The sequence below is a fragment of the Camelus bactrianus genome, chromosome 13 (assembly GCF_048773025.1).
Source record: "Camelus bactrianus isolate YW-2024 breed Bactrian camel chromosome 13, ASM4877302v1, whole genome shotgun sequence".
Taxonomy (NCBI): domain Eukaryota; kingdom Metazoa; phylum Chordata; class Mammalia; order Artiodactyla; family Camelidae; genus Camelus; species Camelus bactrianus.
Genome location: NC_133551.1, coordinates 57,750,524 through 57,776,334, shown reverse-complemented (window position 1 = coordinate 57,776,334; position 25,811 = coordinate 57,750,524). Strand labels below are relative to the sequence as shown.

General features: G+C 40.1%; 1 protein-coding gene and 1 non-coding gene across 2 annotated transcripts in view; both read right to left on the bottom strand.

Moving 5' to 3' along the window:
* Positions 1-9,446: 9,446 nt before the first annotated feature.
* The window catches only part of SNRNP40 (small nuclear ribonucleoprotein U5 subunit 40), a 30,320-nt gene continuing 13,955 nt past the window's right edge, over positions 9,447-25,811 (bottom strand). Inside the window, exons 5-10 of the mRNA XM_010952198.3 lie at positions 25,569-25,691; positions 17,493-17,613; positions 15,543-15,625; positions 14,498-14,559; positions 10,663-10,766; positions 9,447-9,936 (exon numbers count right to left, since the gene is read on the bottom strand). Of these exons, the coding sequence (XP_010950500.1) occupies positions 9,887-9,936; positions 10,663-10,766; positions 14,498-14,559; positions 15,543-15,625; positions 17,493-17,613; positions 25,569-25,691 (543 nt within the window). The 3' untranslated portion in view covers positions 9,447-9,886. The remainder of the gene's footprint in view (positions 9,937-10,662; positions 10,767-14,497; positions 14,560-15,542; positions 15,626-17,492; positions 17,614-25,568; positions 25,692-25,811) is intronic.
* On the bottom strand, positions 20,069-20,232 carry LOC123616070 (U1 spliceosomal RNA). Its single transcript, XR_006723927.2, has one exon. It is a non-coding gene; the product is annotated as a U1 spliceosomal RNA (small nuclear RNA).

Sequence of the window (25,811 nt, the reverse complement as noted above, 5' to 3'; positions counted from 1 at the left end):
CAGATGTGTCTTTTTCTGGGGAGAGGGTCCACAGGTTTCATCAGATTCCCCAAAGAGTCCGTTTCCCACAAAAGAGTAAGAAGAACCAGTCCCACAAGGACTCAGCCCAGATGTAAGTTTTCTAGCAGATCCTCTTTGGGGCCTCTTCCAGACAGACTGTCTGCCAGTTCCCTCTGTGACGCTAACAATGCAATTCAGTAATAATAACATTAATAGCTCCCATTTGTTGAGTGCTTACTCTGAGCCAGGCACTTAACATATACTATCTCATTTAATCTTAATAATAAGAGAGGATTCCACTGGGGCTGTTACCATCCCTTGCCAGGCACCTGGCTGTATCACATCATGCCTGTGACACCCTGTTCCAAGGCCAGGCTAACTCACTCTTGTCTGGCCTATGGGACCAGGGATGATGGCTTGTCTGACCTCAGCAGAACTAGCCTCTGCCCTGGTCATTCCATTTAGTCGAAGTCCTGCCCACACCACACATGCACCATGCCATCTCTCACTTCCATGCTTTGCACATGTTGTTCTGTCTAGAAGGTATCTCCCATCCAAATTCTTAGCCTGGAGAGCTCCCATTCACATTTCAAATCTCAGCTCTCCTGTTACTTCCCCACTCGCCAGGTTTTCCTTAACACTGTGACTTCAAGGAGGAGCCCCTTTTTTGGGATCACATGTGGTCTGTGCTACATCCAGGAGAGCTTTTACTAGGATTTATTTTACTTGTCTGATTTTGTTTCTGCCAGTTGACTGTGAGCTCTGTGAGGACAGCAACTGTGTCATATATCATCTCTGTATCCCAGAAGGCTTGGATCATGTCAGGAGTCAGCAAATGCGTGATGAAAGAATGATCTTCCTGCCCTGGGCCCTAGCATACCTCGTGCTCTCTTTACCACCCGGAAGTCCAGGATTCTAAGGGGGAAGGCTATCTAATTGTAGGAACAGATAGAAGCATCTTTGGCAAGAAGTTGTGGGTGTTAGGAGCTAAGGATGATGTCAGGAGGGCTTAAAGGAGTCAACAAAAAAGATGACTCAGCCTTGGACTAGGGAAAGAACGTGGGGGAAATGAAGCAGGATTTAGAAATAAAGGACAGATGATTCAGAACATACCCACACTTCCTGAGTGAGAAGGCAGGAGCATGCTTGGCCCTAGAGAGAGGCGCATTAGGAGCTGCTGAAGTGAAGAGAAATTTATGAGGTGTTAAGTTCTTCCCTTGCCTTAAACCAAGCCCAGTCAGTGTCTGAATCTTCTACCACTAGTCCCTCTATGGGTTAAAACATTGAAGGCTTCTGAGAAAGTTCACTCGTAAGATAGCAGAAATGTTACACCTAGTAATTTCTCCTTCCAAGTTTGAGGGCTGAGCATACTAATAATAGTTCCTGGGGTGTTTTCCAACCAATTCTTCACCAGTTGGTTGTTCAACAATTTAATTCAATTCTGACACTAACTACGCACAGTTGGCATAGACCCATAGCTTAAAGACTCAGTACCCTCAAAACTGCCTCCCCTTCAGATGCTAGTTGCAAATCTCCAGCCACCCCTACGTCTGACCAACCAGCTATAAACTGGGGGTTCCCACGACCTCCTTTTCAGGTTGGATAATTTGCTTGTGAACAGCTCACAGAACTCAGGAAGGTAATTTACTCACCTTTACTGGTTTATTAGAAAGGACACAAATCAACAGCCAGATGAAGAAGTACATACGGTGAGGTCTGGAAAGGGCCTGGACACTCCTGTCTCTGTGGAGTTGGGGTGCACAACCCTCCCAGCCAGTTCATCAGCCAGGAAGGTGCTCTGGATCTCAGTGTTCCAGAGCTGTTACACAGCTCAGTCTCCAGCTGGAGCTCAGTAGGAGGGGCTAGAAGTTTCCATTCTTCCACTCACTTGGTCTTTCTGGTGATCAGTCGCATCTTGAGTCTGTCTAGGGGTCCCATCCTAAGTCACCTCAGGTGTGATCAAAGGGACTCATAAATAAGACACACTCCTATCACTGGGGACTTCCTAAGAGTTTCAGGAGCTCTGTGCCAGGGAGAGGGACAAAGACCTCATTCTATCACGGTAGCTAACATCTCTTAAGCATTCTGTGCCAGACACTATTCTGAGCAACTTCAATGCATTAACTCATTCAGCCTCACAAAAGCCTTTTGAAGTGGGTACTGTTATCACTACCCAGTTTCTAGGTGAAGGAACTGAGGCTCTAAGAGGTTAGATCACTTGCCCAGGGTCATACAACAAGGAAGTGGCAGAATCAGGATTTGAATCCAGGCAGAACTACTTTACCTATACCATGCCTACTGCATTCCTTACAGTTTTCAAATTTTTCTTTTTTAGCAGCAGACGCTTCTCTTCAAAAGAAATCACACATCTGTAGAACTGAAAAACCAGTGAACTGCTCTGGTTGTGTGGAGAAAGAGGACTGGCGAGCTGCTGTCTCAGTCTGCCCTCCCATCCTGTGACAGTCCCCAGATAGCACCTCAATCCCAGGTCCCTCAGGAACAGTGCAAAAACCACTGGCCTAGATGATCTGCAAGGTGCCTTTTTTGAAGAGGGGAGACATAAAGGGAGAATCTGAAGAGCAGAGAGGTTGAGTGGGTTCTGTAATGTCACACAGCACAGTAAGGGCAGAGCTGGATCTCAAGACCTCTGGGTCAGTTCCATTACTGTGTCAGGCACTGAGCTAGGAGCTTTGGAACCGAAGATGAAGAGGGTAGGTGCCTCTGAGAATCCCTGGGCTAAAAGCCTGGGGGTTAGCACACCGGCCAACAATGTGACATCGTTCACTGCTTACTTCTCTAAACCCAGCAGCTTCACCCATTTGCCTTTCCTCTCTGGGCCCTGATGCCATCTGAGTTTGTGACTCTTGGGCCTGTGGGAGAGACAGAACATATAAACAGATATGAATGATACACAGAATGGCATAGTGACTGTGAGGTACAGAAACCAAGTGATGGAAAGAATGGCTAACTGCTTGGGAATAGGTAGTAAGGGAAACTTCAGAGAAAAGATGACTACAACATAGGCTGCCAGACAGAACAAGAAGTGCAGACACAGAAGCGTTTAAAGGCAAGGTGCATTCAGGAGCTATGACCCCTACTCTTTAATTTCTACACATACTTTTTATTGCCTATTGCCCCCTTCCTGCCATCACCCCTCTCCAACCAACTTCCTTCAAATTTTAAAATGATAAAAAAAAAACTCTGATAAGAAAGAATGGCTGAGAATAAAGGAAGAGGATAGAACAGGGCATATATGAATGGTCAGGAAGCCCTAAACAGCTCTGATGGCAGATAAGCCTGTAGAAAGTTGACTCTCCTTGTCTGGGTTCAGGATCCTTAGCACAGACTCCACTGACAGCCAAGACAAATCTCCCTTCTCACTGGCCCTTAGGGGCCACATGGGCTTTCAGTTAAAGTCTGTCCTCAGGTGAGCTGAGCTGGGGACATTGAGAGATGGCAGGAAGCCTTCTCCAATCAGCCCCATACTTGCCTGGGCCTTTGTTATGCTGCACTGGGCTGGCCCAAGGGCCAACTGGGGATCGGAAGACAGATGGAGTCAGCTCTGGCCTGGCCCCTCCAGCAGGTCCCAAATGCCCTGATAGGATTCTCAACCTCCTGCTGGCTCCTCATCCCTATTTTCCATAAGCCCTCACCCAGACGTCCTTTCACAGCAAACAATTCACTGAATCCTAAAACTACTATCTTAGAGGCCGAGGTAAATGGCATGTAAAATCATAGAATAGTGGAGTTGCAAAAGACCTTAGAGGTCCTCTAACCAAGTGGCTCCCGAAGGTTAGTGTGTAGACCACCTGCATCTGAATCAGGGCCCCACACCAGCTCAACTCCAGCAAAATCTCTGCAGGTGGGACCTGGTTATAGGTATTATAAAAATATTCTCCTTGGGGACTCTGATGAGCAGCTCTAACCCTCTAAATCAATACCACACAGGCATTCCCATCAAATGGTCATCCAGCTTCTGCTTGGCCACTCCAGAGAGGAGGACCTCTCTACCATTCTGCGTGTGGACAGCTCCGATTCAGCTGCTTTCTTTGTTGAGTGTAAATCAGCCTTCTTACCATCCACTTGTCTTGGCTCTGTACTTTGAGGCTTCCCCAGAATCAAAAACATCCTAGGTGTGGTTGACTCCTGTGCTGAGTACCGAGAGAACTTTGCTGGCTTCCTTTCCATAAAACGAAGCCCAAAGCTGCCCACTTGGCTTTTAGACCATTTGCAATATGGCTCCAACACTTTCCAAGGTTCCTACTCATCTGTCACTCCCCTCAACATGCTGCTACCATCACCACATGCTGTGTGTCATTTTTTATCACACCAGGAGTTTTGGTGATCTGTGAAGTTGTCCATGTTTTTCCCACTACTTAGACTGCACTTACTCCCCCTCCCAGCTCCTCTTTTCTCCAGTTTCCAATCTCCTTTTAAGATTCACCTGAAGTGTCATTTCCTCAGTAAAACTTTCTCTAACTTCTCCTTAGGCACTGCCTCCCAGTTTGGAGGTATACCTCTGACAGTGTGTATTAGATTGAATTTGAATTGCTTATTTGTATCTGTTTCTAAAACAGTACATGAGAAGACACAAAGCACAGATAAATGTGGTACATCTTCCTGGAGTGTCAATTTTACTCGGTGCTCAGTCGTTTAAAACACTTATTAATGTAAAACAAGCACAGCTGTATTATGAAGCAGCATACAAAATCCCACACATTTAAATAGCCAATTCCACTGGGAAAAAAGGTATGGGAAAATATTCTAGATTAAGAGACACTAGAGAGACAGAACATCCAAATGCATAAAACTTCATTGATTCTAGATTGAAAAATTAGCTGTAAAGTTTTTTTTAATATTGGGGAAATCTTAATATGATCATTAGATGGTATTATGGAATTGTTAATTTTCTTAGGTGTGGTAATGGTATTGTGGCTATGAAAGAGAATGTTCTTAGGAGACAGATACCTGCTGGAGTATTTAAGAGTACTTGGGAGTAAAGAATTATGATGTCTGCATCTTACCTTCAATAGTCATTGAAAGTTATATATGTATGTGTGTGTGTGAAAGAGAGACTATTGAATTACTGAATCTAGATGAAACGAACATATTCACTACATTAATCTTTCAATTTTTTTAATGTTTATGTTTGAAACTTATCAAACTGAAAAGTTGAGTGGAGAATCATACATTTTATAGATCCAAGGTAAGATTTGCAAGTTATTAATTTCAGGACTCCCTCCTTCTGCCCCAGTTCATTCTCCTCTGCCATTAAGGCACTTATAGGGAAAAGTCTGGGAAGCCCTGATTTTTGTTTCTCTCCCCACTATTCTGCCCTGTGATCCTCCAAAGATGAGGCTATGACTCAGTCATTTCTGTATTCTCAGAGCCCAGCACAGGGCCTGCCACAGAGGCCTGTTGAATAAATGTTTCTTGAATGAGCGAAACCATTAACTTAATATGCATGTGACCTTGGGAAAACTGTATCTCCTTTCAGTTTCCCCTTCCATAAAACGAAGTTGGACTAGATGAATGAAGTACTTGTAAGGCCTTTTCCAGTTCTAGAACATTTGGATGCTATACTTGGGGCTTTGAAGGAAGGTTAGAGGTCATTTTTCTGCACAAAGCCCCACAGTCAATCAGGCAGAGATGAACACAGTGGATCAACCCCTGCCTCCTGGCCAAACTCATGTTTCAGCTCAGTCGTGGGCATTGGGAGAAGCGTTCTTAAGTTCTCACAGACCACATGTCATAGTAGTGGTTTTCTTGAGAGCCAAGGGGTGCCAGGAGAAGCCCATCTGGCTTCATGCTGCCCCCCTGGCTATAGTTATAGCCATGGCTACCACCTGGGTCCTCAACTTTGACTGCACATTGCAATCACCTGAGAAAGCTGTAAAAATACTGATGCTCAGAAATAGACTCACAGACATAGAATACAAACTTGTGGTTGCCAAGGGGGAGGGGGTGGGAAGAGATAGACTGGGATTTCAAAATTGTAGAATAGATAAACAAGATTATACTGTATAGCACAGGGAAATATATACAAGATCTTATAGTAGCTCACAGAGAAAAAAATGTGACAATGAATATATGTTCATGTATAACTGAAAAATTGTGCTCTACACTGGAATTTGACACAACATTGTAAAATGATTATAAATCAATAAAAAATGTTAAAAAAATATTGATTTTCACCCCAGAGATTCCGATTTAGTTGGTCTGGGGTACGATGCAAGCATCAGAATTTTCAAAGCCTCCCTAGGTACTTCGAATGTGCATTCAAGATTAAGAGCCACCAAGGCCTACGTTGTGGAGATGGGGTAAGAACTCCAGCTAGGTTTATGTCTTGGCTTTGCTACTTAAGAGCTGGTTGATCTTCAGTGTTACTTCTCCTCTTTGAACCTGTTGCCCCTCAATGTGACAAGTGATATAAAGCATGTAAGCCAAAAAGAACAATTAAATAGTTAAGGACAACTATTACTGAGTATACAGGAGAAGCTTCTGTGGCCTCCCTAGGACTCTCTGAGTCTGTAGAGCAGTGGTTCTCAAACTTGCATCAGAATCACCTCGAGGAAGTGTTCTGAAAACAGAACGCTGAACACTTCGTTCCCTAGCTTCTGATTCAGTAGGTGTCAGGGAGGGCTCTTGAGTTTACATTTCTAGCACATTCTCAGATGATGCTAATGCTGCTGTTCCAGAGACCACACTTTGAGAATCACTGCTGTAGTGCAGGGTTTCTCAACAGCATCACTAATGACATTTTAGAGTACCTGCTTCTTTGAGCATTTTGGCCTCTACTCACTAGATGTACATAGTATCCCTCCAGCTGTGACAATCAAAAATGTCTCCAGACATTACCAAATGCCCCTGGGGCAGCAAAACTGCAGAGTTGAGAACTAGTGCTTTAGAGGATATACAGTAAAGAAGAATCTAAAAGCGTAGGTTGAGTTGCAGAGGCAAGTGAGAAAAAGAAGTTGAAGCTGAGAAAAAGGGAGTTTGGGATAGCTCAGGGCCTGATGTGGACAGCGGAAGCACCCATGGGGAGCTTCTCCAAAGAAGGATCACTATGGGTCTGGGGTATAGAGACAACTGACCAGAAGGCAGGCTCAGAGGTCAGACTTGGCTTCATCCGGTCCCACAGGAATAGAGGCTTTTAAGTCTGGCCCCTCCTTCTGTCCTGGGACACAGCTGTCAAGCCCTAAAGTCTTCTGGAAGGAGCAGATCCTGTCCTACCCCAAAGGGCCTTTCCCTAAGGCTCAACTGCCTGCAGCCCCAAATCGCTCAGGGCTCTCTTACCTCAATTTCCCATCCACACACTATGAGATATTAACAAGCAGTAGACTTTAGGTCTACCAGGAACAAACAACTCTGTAGCTCTGCTGTGAAGAAACAACTCAAATAAGAGCCTTGACCCGTCCAAATCCACCTCCTTGACCATTCAGCTCACAAAGCTCAACCACCCAGCGGAAAAAAAGACCTGGCTCTTTAAGTGCCAGCAGTACTAAGTGCCAGAGACTGTGTAAGTCACAAAGGGAAATTAACTGAAAACCAGAGATGCCATTACTCATTGGGGAGCAATCTATCTCTCCCAAAGTGAGGATACAATGTGCACCCTCTGGGGATGTTTTATATTCCCCAGGCTAGGGCCTCTATTCCCTACAAATTCTAAGTGGCACTATTTCCTGCTAATGGCTTCTACCCTCCTTTGAAGAAGGCACTTGGGAGGAGTGAAAAGGCTGAGGTTAGAGGAAAGCCCTTCTCCAGGACGTTGGTTCTTCCCAATCATTGCCAACTTCTCAAGGGACTGGTAAGCTTTTAAAAATGCAGTGTCAAGGTTCAAGCCTTGTTTTACCCCTAGCCAAGAAAAGATGAGGGTGGGTGAAGGGGACTGGACTAATTCTGAGGTATGTAGACCAGGTGTTTACAAGGGATTAGGAAGTAACCTATGATTGTGCTAGAGGTGTGAAAAGTGGCTTGCAAACCATCTTTGGCCAGATCTCTTTTGGTTAAAGGCATAACCATATATATATATATATATATATAATTATTGCTCAGGCCTAAAATCTGAATCACCATTCCCTTCGAAGATCCCACTATACTTAGTATAGTTAAGGTTCTAAGCATTCCTGCAATAAAGAAACCGGTTTCACTTTATTTAACCCAGTCTTTCCTGAACTTATTTGAGCATGAGATCTTTATGCCCCAACATATCTAACATACCAGGAAAATGGTATGCTGTGGAATACACTTTAGGAAGCCTCAACCTACAGGATACATTACATAAAGTACATGCTCTCCAGGATTTGGCTCCTACTTAATTTTGCAACTTTACTATCTGCTGCTCCCCGCTGCTAACCATGCTGAAGTTCTTTTGGTTCATGAAACACACCAAACTTTCAAGCTTGTGCCTGCCGTTTCTTGGAATGCACATGTTTTTTGTTCACCTGGCAAAGTCCCAAAGTCCTACTCATTCCGTAAGACCCAATCTAAGCATAATCACACAATCTGTGAAACTTCCTTAACTCCCAGGAACAACAAATTGCTGTTTCCAGTGTACTTTATTTAAACTTTATTCACTGTATTAAAAGTAACTGGTTTGACAGCTTTATCATCCCACTAGTTCCTCCATTAATGTCCAAGTTAAATCTTGGACATGTGCTCACTTAAAACTATCCTCTCTTCCATAACTTAAGATAGAGGATTCAATTTGTGAGCCAAAAATATATAACCAAACATTTTCAGAACAGGTTGGACGTGTGAAGACCTTTGAGTTGAGACAGGAGGTTCAGAAAATACACACTCCACTCCCCAGTTCATCAGTGCCGATCTGTGTGTTGGGCACAGTCACCCAGGGAGATAGCAACCTGTCTTGAGGATAGAAGGCAACTAATAGCATTTCTTAATGCCTGTTAGTTTGAGAAAGACAGACAAATACACAGAATCATCAAAAAAGTCTTAGACAATATCATGGTCCAGTTACACCATAACTTTCTCATACTCCTTTTGAGTTGAGTTTTATACAGCATTCCAGACAATGCTGTTGGTTACCAGCTGAGACTGCCCCAAATCTGCCCACTTCAGCAAACCAGAACAGGTACTGCTGCTCAGAGAAGTGTTTTTGGTAGAAGGCACAGTAAACACAGACCCTGTTCATTAAAGACCATGTAAAAATATGTAAGAACCAGGTTCTTCAGACCTTATTTATCACCTCATGACTGCTATGCTTCTAGTAGAAGACAAGTATTTGTTACTGATAATTATTCTGTCATTTTCATGGGAGTGAGTAAACCAGAAAACACAGAAGAGGAGAAAAAAGCCCAAGATATCCCACTAACTTCTCAGGAGTTTAAAGGATTGTATGTATCCCCCGGCCACATCACGCCCTGCTTAAATTTACGGAGATGAAGCCTCAAGGAAAAGACAGCAATAAATCCAATCCACATGGCTCTTGTAAAAAGACATCTATTTGGCTTTTAATACAAAATGAGTCAGAGAAACACAGAAAGAAAATATCATACAAGTTACTGAATTAAAAAAAAAAATCCCCAAGAAATAAATTTCAGTCATATTCCCTGTCTTCAGCCTGGATCAGGAAACAGGAAACTACAACCAATGTCTGTCTCTTTGAAGAAAACTTATTTAAAAAAAAAAGAAGAAAAAAACCAAACAGTCCCTGAAATCTGGCAGGTGGTTTTAAGAGACCACTGTAAGCTTGCCTTAATCATCCTGGTGAAATGGGATACATGTGTTGCTGGAATATGGCCACCTCTTCCTTCTTTCTTGCTAGTATTGATCTTCATCTGAAGGGAGGATGCTGGCTTGGGCATCATTTCATGCCACTTATGCTGTCTGAGGTCTCAGGGTCAAGCAGCCTTGTGGAGTCTCCTCACTGAATCTCTCCCATATATAGTCTCTTGTCACTGGATGCTGAGAGAACTGAGGTGAAAAGAACAGAGAAGATAACTGGAAATAAAGAAGGCTAAAGGAGACTTGGTGCTCAAGGGCTCTTATATCAAGAGGCAATTTTGGTATAAAAGAGCAATTGGATTTAGCTTAAATTCCCCTCCTCCTAAACATCATTCACAGAAAACTACAGCCTGGCTTTTCAACCCAAGTCCTCTCGAAACCACGAGGACAGACTGTGCTACGGGAATTACACTATCAGGGTCTAAACCCTGATGTCCCTTGTAAGTCAAACCTTACGAAAAGACCTTTTCAGTAATTCTAGAAAAAAAGAATCAACGTCTGTTGTCATTTTATAAATGTGCTTCTGCTTGTTATACTTAGCCCTGGAAGAAGGCACATTTTCTCCTTAAATTCAAGGCCCATTATTTAGTTTAGCTAGCCGATAAAGTGTAAGTTGCAATTCATAACTGAATATTAAGAAACATCATTCTTTTATCTGAATACATTATTGAAACATAGACCTGAAGCAAGTAAACTCAAAGGAACTAGAAACAGACTAACGAACTTCCCTTTGAGGCTGAGAAGAAAATGATCATTGCTCTTACTCTCACTACTTAGAACAATGGTGAGACTGTCAATGATCCCCGTAAAGACTGCTTGCATGGGAATTCACATAAAACTCTGCCTCTGTATTCTCAGGGTCCCTTTAGGGGGATTCCCACAGTTTCCCTTTCCCCTGTGTCAGGACAGACTTACTGATGGGTTCGTCAGGGTGGAAAGCCACTTCATTGATGGAGCCAGCGTGGCCCGGTAGTTTATACAAAATCCTCCTGCTTGTGGTATCCCACACATACACAAACCTGCAAGGTATGATGAAGAACAAGGCTAAGGCCTCCCAGAGCTGAGAGCAGCACAGAAGCATAGCTTTTTAAGGGAAACAGAAGCAACCATTTATTTATTCACTCCATATTTACTGAACTGTGTTCTGACTTTTAGAAACTAGGAATACAGATTTTAAATAAGGCATGGATCCTGCCCTTGAGCAACTGGGTGGAGAAATAGAAATAGCTTAAAATATAAGCATTACTGGTATTTTCAAGCAAAAACTTCTGAAATAGGAATGATCATGGAGAAGTAAGATGAACAGTTTTTCCTCCAGACCCCACACAGAAATCTTCTTTAAATAGCACCTTTATAATTAGGATGTGTAGTTAACTTCATATGCATCCAGGAATGTCTTAAAGGTAACCCAACTCAAGGCAAGTTGGGAGCCTAGGTTGCAGATCCACCCGAACTTCTTAGTATTGTATTCAAATCAGAGCCCTCAAAAGGGACAGGAAATTTTGGCTATATAAACACAACCCAAATACTCACTTGATCCAAATTTTGCAATGAATTCATGGGAAGAACACTAAATTGTAGCATGGGAATGGGCCAACAGAAATCAGCCAGTCTAAACTCATCTTACAGATAAGAAAACGAAGTGACTTTTCCAAGGTTACTAGCAGCTCAGTGGCAGAACTAAAATGAGAACTCTTAATACATTTCAGTATTCCCCTTTCACTTACCATCTTCAAACACCTCGTGACCCTTGGCAGCGCCCCCAACCTCCCAAAGAAGTTCCTTTGACCCTTAGCCTTGCTTGGGCGATTTTAACATGAAGGTAAAATAAATAAATATTATCTTTATATGACGACACAAAGATAATCTGTTGGTAAATTTTAAATGCTAGTGGTTTTCAAACAGGTTATTTACATATTTGTTTTGTTCAGTCAACACCTGAAAGGGTACACTCATCAGTACTTGATTATAAAATGCCTAGTTCTGAACAATATCACACTTTTGGTCTAAGATGCAAATAAATAAGAGCTTCTTAATTACACTGTTTAGCTCACAAGGGCTAGGCTCCACAGGAACTAAATAAAAGTTCCAAGCAAGGTGGAAAAGAAGAAGGAGCCCTATGTGTCTATAGACTCCTTGGCTCTGATGCTCCTATTTTCCCTACTGTCTTCCTTCCTGCCATGCACAAGTAACTGTCCCCATTAATCCAGCTAAGGCGACGTGGCATATTGGAAAAGTGTATGAGTTCTGGAGTCATAAAGACCTGGGTTCAAGTCTCAATGCAACTATTTAATAGCTAAGTAACCTTAGACATTTATTTAACTTCTCTGAGCTTCTCTTTCCTTAGTGATACGGAGTACTGATGGAGACAATACTGATTTCACAGCTTGGTTGAGAAAAATAATGAAATATATGCAAAGTGCCTGGCATGCAGAATTAATGACAGTTATTGTTATGATGAATAAAAATATTTGTTATCAAAACAGAATCACAAGAACTCAAAAGGCTAAAAACTAAAAACATCAGTCATAGCAGAGAGACTGACCAGTCTTCTTGTAGTCACTGATAGGAACTATTGAACGGTTTCATGTCTGAACATGAGGAGGTAGGTCATTTACATGTAGGGAGGGGAAATTTGCCAAATCCAGGCCAAGCTGAAAAGCAGTTCTCTGAGAAGGAAGGATACATTTCTCAGGCACATGAAAGCCAGCAGAACTCCAGATCTCCAAGGGTTTACTTCAGGGGCTCCCTCTCCATGGCTGCCAATTAGATGCTAAATTTGGAGGGAATCCTTATCCTCTCCTTGTTTTGGCATGGCAACATTCGGCAGGGACCAGGTTCCTTATGTAACAGAGCTGCTTGTTGACTTGAGGCTAATTGGCGAGGTGGCCTATGAAATGTGGCAACCCTCAACAGGTAGACACACAGGCTTTCGCTGGAGCAGTGCCATGCTTCCACATGTGAGGTTTAAATGAACATGGGAAGGGAAAGACGGAAGAGAGGACACTGAAAGTCAGAAAGGCCCAATGTTAGAAGCAAACTGCTCAGAAGAAAAGCTAGGCAGGTGTCGTTAAAAAACTTAATTACATGGGAAAGATACAACATCTCTGATGAAAATCATGCAGAAATACTTAGAATGGTTCTTACTGTCAGAATGTAAGACACCTTAGGCCTGTTTTTTAAGGTCTTTAGAAACCTGGCAACTGAAAATTCTTTTGATTCTCTCTTCAAGGCAGCTCTCCAAACCACCAGCACTCAAATCAGCAATGTGCCACTGTTTTACCTGGGTCCCTTCTCCCCTAGAAAATACCAGAATACTTGTATTTTTCATTAAATGTGCCAGAAAAAAAAGGGGGGACTATAGAATATTCAAGTATGTTCAACATTGTTTACAAGTCAGAAAGTGTGGGACAGACCAAAGTGAGGCTTCTTTATGGTTGTGCTAGAGCCCCAAATAGAAGACTATGGAACATGCTGAAAGCCCAACCTAGCCTAGGAAAAGCTTCACATCTACAGGATGGTGCCTGTTTCAGTCAGGCAGCAGAAAAATCTCTGAAGGCAGAGGAAGATGAGATTAAGCTAAAAAGGGGTAAGACAGCTCCCAATGGGACTAAACCTAGGGTCTGCCTTCAGAGGGCATCATTCTTTACCATTTCACATTTGTGCCCCAACAGCCTGGGCACCTGGACATCCCTATTCAACTTCTGACTCTCTCCCAATTATAGGTCACCATAGACATATCAATACTACGATCATCTGACCAAAGAATTCTCTCCCTTCTGTTCCTCATTTATAATTTAATTCCTCAGCCAGTTTACATTGACAGTTAAAGCTTCACAGTCTTTTAATTCAGCTCAGGGTTGGAAAATACCTAACCCACATGCTGCCAGACCTCTCATCTAGCAATCATGACACTTTTCCCATTGAACCCAGACCCAGCTCTGAATCATCTTCAACACTGACAGCTATTATCAATAGCTGAGCTGATATGCAGGGCAAAGTCTGACTGCCATCCTTGAGCTAGGGATTCATTCATGTAGTATTCACTAACTGCTTAGAATAGGTCAAGGTTCAGAGATGACTAAGACTCACTTCCTGCATCTAGGAACAAATAATTCAGTAGGTGTTTCCCACTGTGTTTGTCTTACTGTAAGATGTAATAAATGCTAAAAAAGGTTAGGTGTATATGGTGTGACTACAGGACAGAGCAAAGAGCAATTAGTTATGCCCAAGAGGTGAGGGATAGAGGGCCAGGGAAGTTTACAGATATGATATAAAGGTGGTTACTAGAGAGATATAGGAGTTTGGATAATGGAGAAGAGGGGATATGAGAGAGAAGACTGGAGGCACAAGGGATGTAAGAATAGGGAAAGTTCTAAGTGAGGGAAGCATTGTGTTGACGGTGGGGGAGAAGTACATACAATATGCATTTGAATGAACTGAAGCACGGCAAAAGAATCTAATAAGGGAAACTGAAGCCAGATTAGGAGTCTGAATTTTATTTTGATGGCAAAGGGAATCCATCAATCAAAGAAATTTTTTACCCTTCAGGTCTAAAATGTATCCAAAGAGGGTAGAAATGATGTGTTTGTCTACACGAGCTTTAAACCTTTCAGACTGAACATGGCTTCATCTCCGAGCACAGCTATAACTCTGTCTGCTCAGCTCAGTATTTGCACTTAATGTATTAAACATGAGAAGACACCTGCATAGCTACATCATTCTTTACCTCACACCCAGTAATCCTTACCTGTCGGCTGAGCCAGCTGCTATCTTGCTTCCATCAGGTGACCAAGAACATCTCAGAAGATTCTATAGTGATGAATAAGCAGGAATCCAATGAATACCATAATGTACCAAACCCATCTTTATTAGGCTATAGCATCACTAAGAAACTTTAAATTTCTTAAGTAGAGTTTTAATTATTCTCCCCAGAATATAGCCAGCAATTATCTTATATTCCACAGCCCAAGACAGCATGCTTTGCTGTATTTCAAACCATATAAAAACCAACTGTAGAAAATGCTTAATTTACAGTAAATTAAGAGTGGACCTGGTAACAAAATTTTGCCTACAAATGGAGGCTCCCTTTGCTGCATTTATCTTGTTCCTCATTAATTTTTTTCTATCTGGAAGTAAAACAAAAATAAAGCCAAATCCATCAAAAAATAAAATTTGATTTAGAAAGTGAAACCGAATCTCAATGGGTTCTCAAAAGAAAAACATTAGTCTATATTTACAAACTATATGTAGGAAAAGCTACTTGTAAGAGCTGACCAAGGATTTCAGAGTTTAGAAAAATTTCTCTCTCAGAACTTGGCCTGTGGTGCTCAGTGAAGGAAGGGATGTACTCTCAGGGCTCGAACAGCTGGTTACTGGAGGGGGAGGGATGCCATCTGGGTAACGGCCATGGGAGGCTGGGTCCCACATGCAACACTCCCCTATAAGGGTCAAAGTTCCCAAAGAATTAAAAAGAGTGTCTTATTGAAGTCAGAAATCCCATCACTATCTATCTATATGAGTGCCTTCTTCCATATGTTTCTGTTAGTTTTATTTCTGGCAAGAACAGTTTTGATGGAAAACAGTGGTACTGGAACGTAGTCCTTTCTCAGGGCTCTTTACCCTTAGCATCACCTTTTTAAAAAAATTGAGATATAATTGACCTATATACATTGTATTAGTTTTAGATGTACAACATAATGATTTGATATGTATAAATGTTGCACCCTAGTACCATCTTAAATGTTTCTTTGAATCAAATGGACAGTAAAATTCCTCTGCCATGCAGAACTTACCTTTTCAAAGTTGTGTACATTTCCTTGAAATATCTTCACACACCTCTCTTTGGGAGCAAACGGCCGGACATCCCAGACCCGCACTGTGAATTCAAACAAAGCAAAACAGTTATCAGCCAGGGGCCTCCTGAGAACCCAGCTGAAATCAGTATCATGTCAATGACAGATGTTATTTCCTGGGTAAAGAAGGACCACCATAGTATTCTGCTACCTGATAAGGCTTTTCTCTTTTTCTAATGGGAATGAAATGCAGCCGAGTTCCATTAACAGGCACTAAGGGCACAGAGGAAAACTGAGAGCGTAGGAAGTGAAAATGTCAAACACACTGCTGGAGATTTGCAACAGGAAGCAGCTGGGTGTGATACTGATTTCAACAAAACATTTTGTAAATGATTCTTCTGCCAACCCCAAGAGTCACATCTGGCAAAGTTTCAATATGACAATCTAAATACCACTGACTACTGTGATAATCTATAAAAACCAAACTTATGACTACCTTTTCTAATTTTGCTCATAGGGGTACCTTACAGTTTAGTTGGGAACAAGGTCAAATATATATATACGTGTACGTGTGCGTGTGCGTGTGTATACATATATATATATATATAAATATAAAAACACTGTACCAAGAATTAGAAAAAGTGAACTTTGATCCCAATTCTATTATATATATGGGGGATATCAGGAAAAGAACAAGATTCCTTGTGTATTGGTCTCCTTTGTAAAATGAGAATATCATTGTTCTTTTTTTAAAAAATAAGAATATTTTAAGAAACAAATAAGATGATATATGTGAAAGGGCTCTAAAAGATTGGTGGCAATAAACAAAAATAAAGAATTCGTAATTTTATTATATAACCATAACAAGAAATTCTTATTTTTACTTTAATAACCATTTATGGATCTCATCTTTCCTTACTATGAACAATGCTAGAATTAGACAACAGCAAGTCTACTGAAATAGGATGTAAACACTCACAGTAAGCAGTGGCTACAGCTATTGTAAACTAAAGCTAAACCTACAGTGGAATTTGAGTGATGTCATTTTATTTGAATGTGAAAAAAAATCTTTGAAGTCAGACAGGCATAAAAAGGTGAAGCTATACATGGAAGTTTGCTATTGAGCTGAGAATACAGTCAGGAGATAAGCCTGTTCATTCATTCAACAATTATTAATTGAGCACCCACTGAGTGTGAGGCACTGTTTTTGTTACAAAATGTCAGTGAAAACCTTTTGGTTCCTGATGAGTCTATGAACCAGAGGGGTATTTCCAATCTCTCCCAATATTAAGCATATAATCCAACAAGCCATCTTTCTTTATTGCCATAGTAAACCCATTCTCACACCCAACAACTCAAAAACAAGCAAAGAAAGGACAAGAGTGTGTTTGTGTAAATCCAGAATAATGAGGATCTCTTATCACATCAATGCTTTGGAGTGGGGAGGAAAGACATACTGGCAGAAAAAGCACAACTGAGATATCAATGGGTTTATTGATCATCTGAGCTTGTTAGTTACTCTTTCAAAATGCTTGAGAACTGCCTTGGATGGATCTCCAGACTCTCATCATTCTCAACAAACTAATCACTAGGAGTGTTTTGGATCCTGCCTGGATCCATAGCCTTGCATGCATAGCATACCAGAGCTGAAATGGGCCTTAAAGGAAAGTCCACTCTTCTTACATTATCAGTGTAGAAACTGATGCCCAGAGAGGAGAAATGCTATATGCAAAGTTGCTCAGGGATTAGATGGAAGATCAAGGACTAGAATCCTGGCTTCCTGACCATCTCTTCTAAAGCTTTTCTATTACAACCTGTTTTCCTAATTGCCCTGGTGGATACCTGCAAGCCATCCTTAACTCTTTTATCCCAGCACACATCTCTAGCACCTAGTGACCATTTTCTTTAGGGTCCACAGGGCACTGACAGAGCTTTCTTTTCCAAAGTTACCTGTATTGTCCATTGCATTGGATAAGAGATAAGAGCCTTCAGAACTTAAACTCAGGCCAGTCACTGAATCTGCGTGGCCTCTCATTGTGTACGTCAGCTTGTTTTGGCGCAGGTCCCAGACCTGCAAAACAAAGTAAGAAGGCGCTCCCAGAAATCAAATTGTGAACAGCAAAGAAATAGAATTACTAAAGAGTCAACTGCCTGGGAAAATTGGTATCCCTTCTTAATCTGCCTCTGGGCCAAGTATTACTTTACCACAAAATACAGGATTTCTATCAAAGAAGAAAAAACTCTTTTGTCTTTCTAAAAGAAGTGTCAAAGATACTATGTTAGACTAGAAAAATATAATGAATGTCAAATACTAAGATAAAGTTTAACAAAAAGAAATAGAATCTAAAGAGATGATTTTCAACCCATAACAAAATATATTAGGAATTTAAAAACTAAGAAGCATTTAAAATGCTTAAACTATGATTCTTAGCAACTAAAAATAAACTATTAAAACCATATGAAAACAAAGAAACAAATCATTTGAAAAGGCATGATTGCATGTAAAATGTATACAGCAAGGTAATATGCAAAACCATGCCTTAAAACTTCATTGAATGTCATAATATGCATATATACATACATACACACTACAGAAAAGCTATTTATTAAAAGAAAAATAAACTGTACATTCACTGTTGCCAGGGTAGGAAAGGTAAGAGAAATGGTTCGGCTGAAAATGACATAGTGTCAAACAGGAAAAAGAAACTGTTTATTAAATTATGGCTGATAAACACACTGCAACACTACAAGCTCTCATGCTGGAGATCGAATAGCAGAGTGGGAAGAGTGAGGATTTAGGGTCAAACTGACCCCAGTCATTGCAACTCAAAAGTTATATGTTATTGGGCCACTAACCCTCTCTTAGACTGTTTCTGGTCTGTAAGATGGGGATAACATTTACCTCTTATGGCTATTGTGAGGATTACTGATGGAATGCTTAGCAAGTGCCTGGTACACAGCAGGCCCTCAACAATTGGTAGCTATTATTAACTACCTAACTTTCTAAAAATATTCTGATGATCAAATGTAAAAATGTTTATAAAATAAGCTATTATTAAGCAAATAAGTAAAATACAAAACAGTATTTATATTTACATAGACTGCAACTATGTAAAAAATGTATTAAAGGCAATAAAAATGGTCTGGAATGTCACATGGAAAAAGAATAGCAATTTTGTTAAGGTCATTGTTATTATATAAAATTTCATCTGAATTTGATTTAATATTGCCACGTACTTTTCCTAAATGAAAAAAAGAAAAATTTGCTGTCCCTTTAAGCAAGGCATTTTCCTCATCTAGAAATGAGTTCGGTGTTGTTATGTCAAAGCAATACATAAGGCACACAACTCCACTTTTTCCATCAATAACTCATTCATGTGTGGAACCCAACACACTTTATATACAATCATTTTTGTGTCAGGATGTTTGCTGCCTCAATAATCAGGAAGGCCTGAGTGGCTGACTTTTTTTTTGTTCAAGCCATTGTTCCTCCTCTTCAGAGAAGGCATTGTTGAAATCTTTAGCTTTCTAGGAGAGAATGCAATTCCTCATCCCCCACAGCATTTGGGTGCTATTTCTAGACTTTCCTCTTTGAGGCCAGCACACGTTGTTTTGCAGAGCCAAAATGCATCTGGGATTTGCCAAAGGAAGAGTGAGCAGGGCACTAATTTAAGCAAAGACATTTTGCAGATGTCCTAATCAGCTGTTCAGTGAATGTCTGGGCATCTGTTAGTGGCAGGCACTGTTGGGGATAAAAAAGACAACCCTGCTCTCAAGGAGCTTTCAGTCTAGTAGGGAGTAAACAAGTGATGAGAGGTCTGTACAAGGTGCAACAGCAAAGATGGCAGAGGGTTTAATGCTCCTGTGATACAAGGATGAGAGTAAGGGGAGGTTTCATAGAGAATAAAGCACTTGAGTGGGGTATGAAGAAGAAAGAGGTATTTTTTCATTCAGACAAAGTAGAAGGGTATTCCCAGGCAAAGAGAATGTATGAAAGCAGAGAGACATGAAAAAACTGCTGGGTTGTAGGGAATGGGCAAAGAGAGGCAACAGACACTGCGTGAGCAGTAGGCAAGCAGAGGCCAGCTCATGAAAGGTTTTGAATGCCTAGCTTGGACTTTTTCAATCTCCCTCACTGGGGAGCCACAGAAGGGTTCAGAGTAGTGGAATGCGTTGTTCAGATTCTAGAAAGGTCCTTCTGGCCCAGATAATTGGAAAGGATGAGAGCTGAGGCAGAAGAATCAATGAGGATATATTCTATCCCTTTACCCACTACATTAAAAAGAAAAAAAGTCGACTAAACTCCCATTTTAACTGGAGCTCAGAATTGTAACAAATGTCAAAGAACTGCCAGCCAGACCTTCAAGTCATCAAGCAGAAGAGCATTTTCTTCTTTTATTAATCTTCCTCTGATTCCCCAATCCTATGCCCAGGAAGAAAATCCCAAGAGAAACATATTTGCTCAGAAACATACACAGAATTTGCTCACCTTAGATTGATTTTTAAAATTTATTTACTTATTTATTTATTGGAGAGCATGAACGCAGTCCCCCACTACCACAAATTATGCAGTCGAGTTTCCCACATTTAGGGAAATTGCAGGGATCAGCACATCTGTAGTACAATGGATAAGCCTCGCCCTGAGAAAATCACCTTTGTGATCACGGTATCTCCCCTGCCAGGTAAGTATCACCTTAGATTTTAAACAGGTTTCCATTCCCTCTTTGTTCCCCCCTTCTTAGAATAGGCAGTGCTATCTGAGACTGAGAAGCAAACAAAAACCAGGCTCTTCAGGAGCACTTCCTGTAGAAGTAGTAAGGCAGTGTAGGAATTTTGTCAAGCAAGTGCTCAAGACTGGTAAGTCTCTGACTGCTTAAAAGGTGTTTGTTAATTGACTAGAGGCAATGGTAGAGTGCAAGATTATTGGCCGTCTGGAGACAGAGTTCTGGTCCTGGCTCAATCACTGAGTGAGTGACTACATGATCTTAGCCCAATCACTTAACCTCCTAGTGTTTTGCTTTAGTCATCTGTAAAATAAAAGGGATAACGAGATGTCTAAGGTCCCTTTCAGGTTTGACATTCTCTGTGTGTTTCTGATGGAAAAGGAGCCTCTCTTTTGCATTTTTAAAGAAATTTATGAGGGCCGAAGGACAACTGTCTTTCTGGATCCAAGGGCAGTTACTCACCCCTAAGCATGTCAGAATAGGGTGTTGTTAAATAAAGAGAAGACAGAAATTCTATGGTCTCACATCTCTCCAGCACACCCCTTAGTCATACAGGAGCAAAATGAAGTCAAACAACCATAGCAACCTGGTATCAAATACTGTCTTTATTAATTGCTATCACCAAAACACTATCTGCGAACCTGTATCCAAAATATGAAACAGCCTTGTATTTGTTAACACATTAATCTTCATCTAGAAATCTATTCTAAAAAAGTAATTAAATATGGAGTTTAACACACAAATATGTCCAGGACAGCATAACTTGTGATAGTGATACATATGAACAGCCTAAATGTCCAGTATATGATTGTTGATTACTAAATAATTGATTATTCTAATAATAAAAGAAAAATGATGATGATGGCAGCTGACATATACTGAACATTTACTATGTAACTGCTACGTTGCAAAGAATATTATATTTTTTACCTCACTGAATCCATGCAAGAATTTTATGAAGAAGACTGACTATTCCCATTTAGAGATAAGATACGGAAACTCAGAGAGGTTAAACAATTTTCTTAAGATCACATAGCTAGCAAATTAAGTGGCAGAATCAGAAAAAGGATCCTAAGTTCTGGGATGTTATGCATAGCCCGGTGGCTACTGTTAACAATACTTACTGAATATCTGAAAGTTGCTAAGAGAATAGATCTTAAATGTTCTTATCACAAGAAAAAAAAAAAGTAACAATGTGAGGTGATGGATGTTAACTAGACATCTTATGGTAATCATTTTGCAATATATACATATATCAAATCATACGATGTAAATCTAAAACTAATACAATTTTCTATACCAATTATATCTCAATAAAACTAGAGAAAAAAAGAAACAGAAAAATAATCCTAACTACATTGCTAAGAAGAAAATAAGAGCGATATATTGGAGAGCAACTAGACTGAGGGCCTAGTTTCATCTAAGAAATCGTTTCTAAAGAGATGTCTGAGCTGAGCTTTGAAGACTAAACTAGCCATAGCAATGTGTACAGTGGGGGGTTCCAGACAAAAGACTAGATATATGTTACTAAGTGAAAAGAGCAACATGTAAGATTTTACCCAAAGTGTGAACATTAAGATGTTTACATATAAAACACTACGGCACAGAAAAAGACTGGGAGAAAATATACTGAAATATCAAGAGTGACTAAATTTGGATGCTAAGACTGCAAGTGATTTTTTCCCCCCTATTCTTACGTTTTCTAAATTTTCTTCAATGAACAAATGATCGTTTTTATTAATAAAAAATTTAAATTATAATAAATACTTTAATCTCATTTTAATAATTTTATTCCTGATAAAGTTGTTTTATTAAATATACATTTGAGTGCAATTTTTGTATTTCTGCAAAACTTTCAAGGTAAATAAGTAGTCAAATCAGGAAAGCCTACCTTGATTTTTAATTTGGAAAATAAGATATACTGTAAATAGCATACAGAGTTTCCAATGCTGACAAGAGAATGCAACGATCCTGACCAAGTACCACAATAAGAATGTCCCACTTTTGGGAATACTCTGTGCACTTCTAGTTAAAAAAATTCCTTGAAAATGAGGCACTGAAAGAAAAATTCTAATGTTTGTGAACCAGATAGACTTTTTAGTTTAGAAAGATAAAGACTACAAGGCTGTGAATGTAAACTCATTAACTGCCATACTCATGGGACTATATTTATACATTCCTCAAATCTGAGATAAGTTCAGATTTCAAAACAAAATTAGTATGTATCTACAGACAAAGGCTGGGATTAGATACCTGAAGAAATAATCTAACCTAAGAGAAGGTACAGCATACAGCGTGTGTCTGAGAAGATACGGAAAGCTTTCAAAACAAAAAAGGGACTCAGTCCTTTCAGGACTATGGAACAACTGGATACATTTGTTTATAGAAGGCCCTGAAACAGTACAGACAAAGAGCACGAAATAAGCCACACAATTTGTGGCAAGAAGACTTTACTAGCACAAGAATATTAATATTAGGCTACTATCCCCACAGTAGAGATGAGAGGATCAAATTCTCATAGTTTAAATTTAAGAAGCCAGTCTCAAAAAGTTATCTACCGTAAGATTCCATTTATATGATGTTCTAGAACAGGAACTACAGGACAAAGAACAGATTAATGATTGGGAGGGATTAGGTTGGGCAGAAGGTTTGACCCAGAGGAGTACTATGAAGTTTATTGGGGTGATGGAAATTGTTCTGTACAGTCTGTGGTAGCTACATGAATCTACACAAGCATTAAAATTCATAGAAATTAAAATTAAAAATTAATTTCATTGTATGTAAATTTAATACTAACAACAACTTAAAAGTATGGAAATTATCATAGCTTAGTGACACTAATCCGCTTTCATACATATTAGAAGCCTTCTAGTGATTCTAATGATAGTGGGCTCCCAAACTTCACTCAGGGAAATAACGCATTAGCTATTAAGATGATCTAATTAGGAGGAGGGATAAATTGGGAATTTGGGATTAACAGATACACACTACTATATATAAAATAGACAAACAACAAGGACCTAATCTACAGCCCGGGGGACTATATTCAATATCCTATAATAACCTATAATAGAAAAGAATCTGAAAAAGAATATATAACAATCACTTTAACATCTGAGACACTCTAAATCAACTATACTTCAATTAAAAAAAAATCTAATTAAGCCCTCATGTTCTGAATGCACATTTCCCAAATAGTTATAGGGCAGAAAGGGATATGAAACTGAATTTTGGAAATGGTGATTTCTGAGGTACTTATAAGACATCCAAGTGGGGGATGCTGAGTAGCTGGTTGTATATGTGGATGTGGAGATGTAGCTCTAGGCTGAGAACACAGAATCACCAGCAACAGAGATGACAATTAAAGTCACAGAACTATATGAGAATTGTCCATGGAAGGGTATGAAGTAAGAAGAGCACCAGTTCACAGCGAAAAAAAAAATGTGACAATGAATATGTATGTTCAGGTGTAACTGAAAAATTGTGCTCTACACTGGAATTTGACACATCGTAAAATGACTATAACTCAATAAAAAAATGTTAAAAAAAAAAAGAAGAGCACCAAGGAAAGAACCCTGGGGAATAACGACATTTAAAGAATACACAGAATAGCTTGCAGAGGTATCTGAGGAAGGATATGCCTGATGGAAGGGGTAGGACAGTACATTGTCATAGCCAGTTTAACAAACAAACAAAAAAACTAAAAGGATCTACTGGACTTAGTAACAGAGAGATCACTGATGACCTTGAAGAGAATAAAACAATGGAGGCATGAAGCCAGACTGCTGAGGAGTGATCATGAGATGGAATTGAGGAATGAAAGGAAGGTGAGGAATTAAAGGCAGTAAGTAGAGAAAATCTTCAGGGGATTTCTCACAGGTATTAAGAGTATGACTCTGGAACCAAACTCTGGGTTTGGAACTGAGGTTTCATCACTTATTAGCTGTGTAACATTGGGTTAAGTTGTTGTGCCTCTCTTAGCTCAGTTTCTTCATCAGTAAAATGGCATTAATAGTACTTATTTCATAGGGTTGTTGTGAAGTTTAAATGAATTAATAATGTAAAGTTCTAAGAACAATGCCTGACACAAAATTAAGTGTTAGATGATGGTGATGGTAACACTATTATTATTAAAACCACCATCACTGTCTTTCAAGAAGTTTGGCTGTAAAGGGGAAGACTGACAGGACAGTAACAAGAAAATGTGGAATAGAAGACCCCTTTCCCCACCAAGAGGAAATCTGAACATGATGAAATGCTAATGAGAAGAAAGCAGAAGAGGAGGTTGAAAACATAGGATCTGGGAAAATTGATGGCACAAGGTAGAGATAGGAAAAAAGAGTTGAAATCCTTTCATTTAAGGGACCACCTTTAGACAAAAGCAAGGACATTTCACCCATAGTAACTGCAAAGGAGGCAAGGAGGGATGGGAATACAGTACAATTTCTAGGTAGAGACAACATAAGAAGTTGAGTATTTACCCAGTTATTACTCTCATGACAAAGAAGAAGGTAAAGTCAAAGTCTTTGAAATACCTAAGGAAGCCAATAAGCAAAAGCAGACACAAACTGTATCACCTCCCTCTGCCCCTACCCTCAAACATTTCATATTTCATAGCACTTGCTATGTCCAGAAACTCTGCTAGGTGCTCTAATGCATTTGGCTCATTTAATCCCGGTGACAACCCTATGAGGTAGATATTATTATTACCCCTGCTACACACACAAGAAAACAGAGGCTGAAAGAAGTAAGAACTAGCCTGAAGTCACAAAAAACGAGAAAATGTTGGAACTGAGATTAGACCCCAAGTCAGTTATTTGAAAGCTTGAGCGACACTGTACTGCCACATAGTCTACTGCTTCTTTCTCTAACATCATTACCTCCTCATATTCTTAGCTATGGACCCCCCCAAACTTCCTTTCCATATTCTCAAAAAGAAAGACACAATGAGAGATTAGGGTACAGAATCACAAATTGATTTACTGCTATCTTATGAGGCCAGTGTAGGTTAAAAAAAAAGGTTTCAAATGCCTTTAGGCAGGGAATGCACTCTTCATTTCCAGAGTTCCCACACAGGGACTTCCCACTTCACATTAACTGCCCAGTCCTTGACAGCATTTATATGAGCTGTAATATAACCGTGATTTAGGAAGTCAATGAGGATAGGACAGAAAGAAAACAAGTTGTAAGTTATTATCTTCCATTTAATTGGTACAACGTGCAAAGCTAAGAAGTTCAGAAAGATTTATCTCTGTGAGTGGAGACAGGTAAAAGGTAAACATAACATAAACATCTAACATACCTTGATATCGTTGTCTATTCCACCAGAAATAATCTGATCACTTGTGTCATTGAAGGTCACAGCTAACACTTGGTAGGTGTTCTGAAATGTCTGGATGGCTGCTTTCTTACGGATGTCCCAAAGCTGAAAAAGAGGACAAGAGTCTATAGTAACATCACTCTAAGAAGTAATTGCACAGTACACCACACAGTCCAAGGACTTTGTGGAGGTGAAAATATCTGTAACAGGAACCCTGTTCAGAAA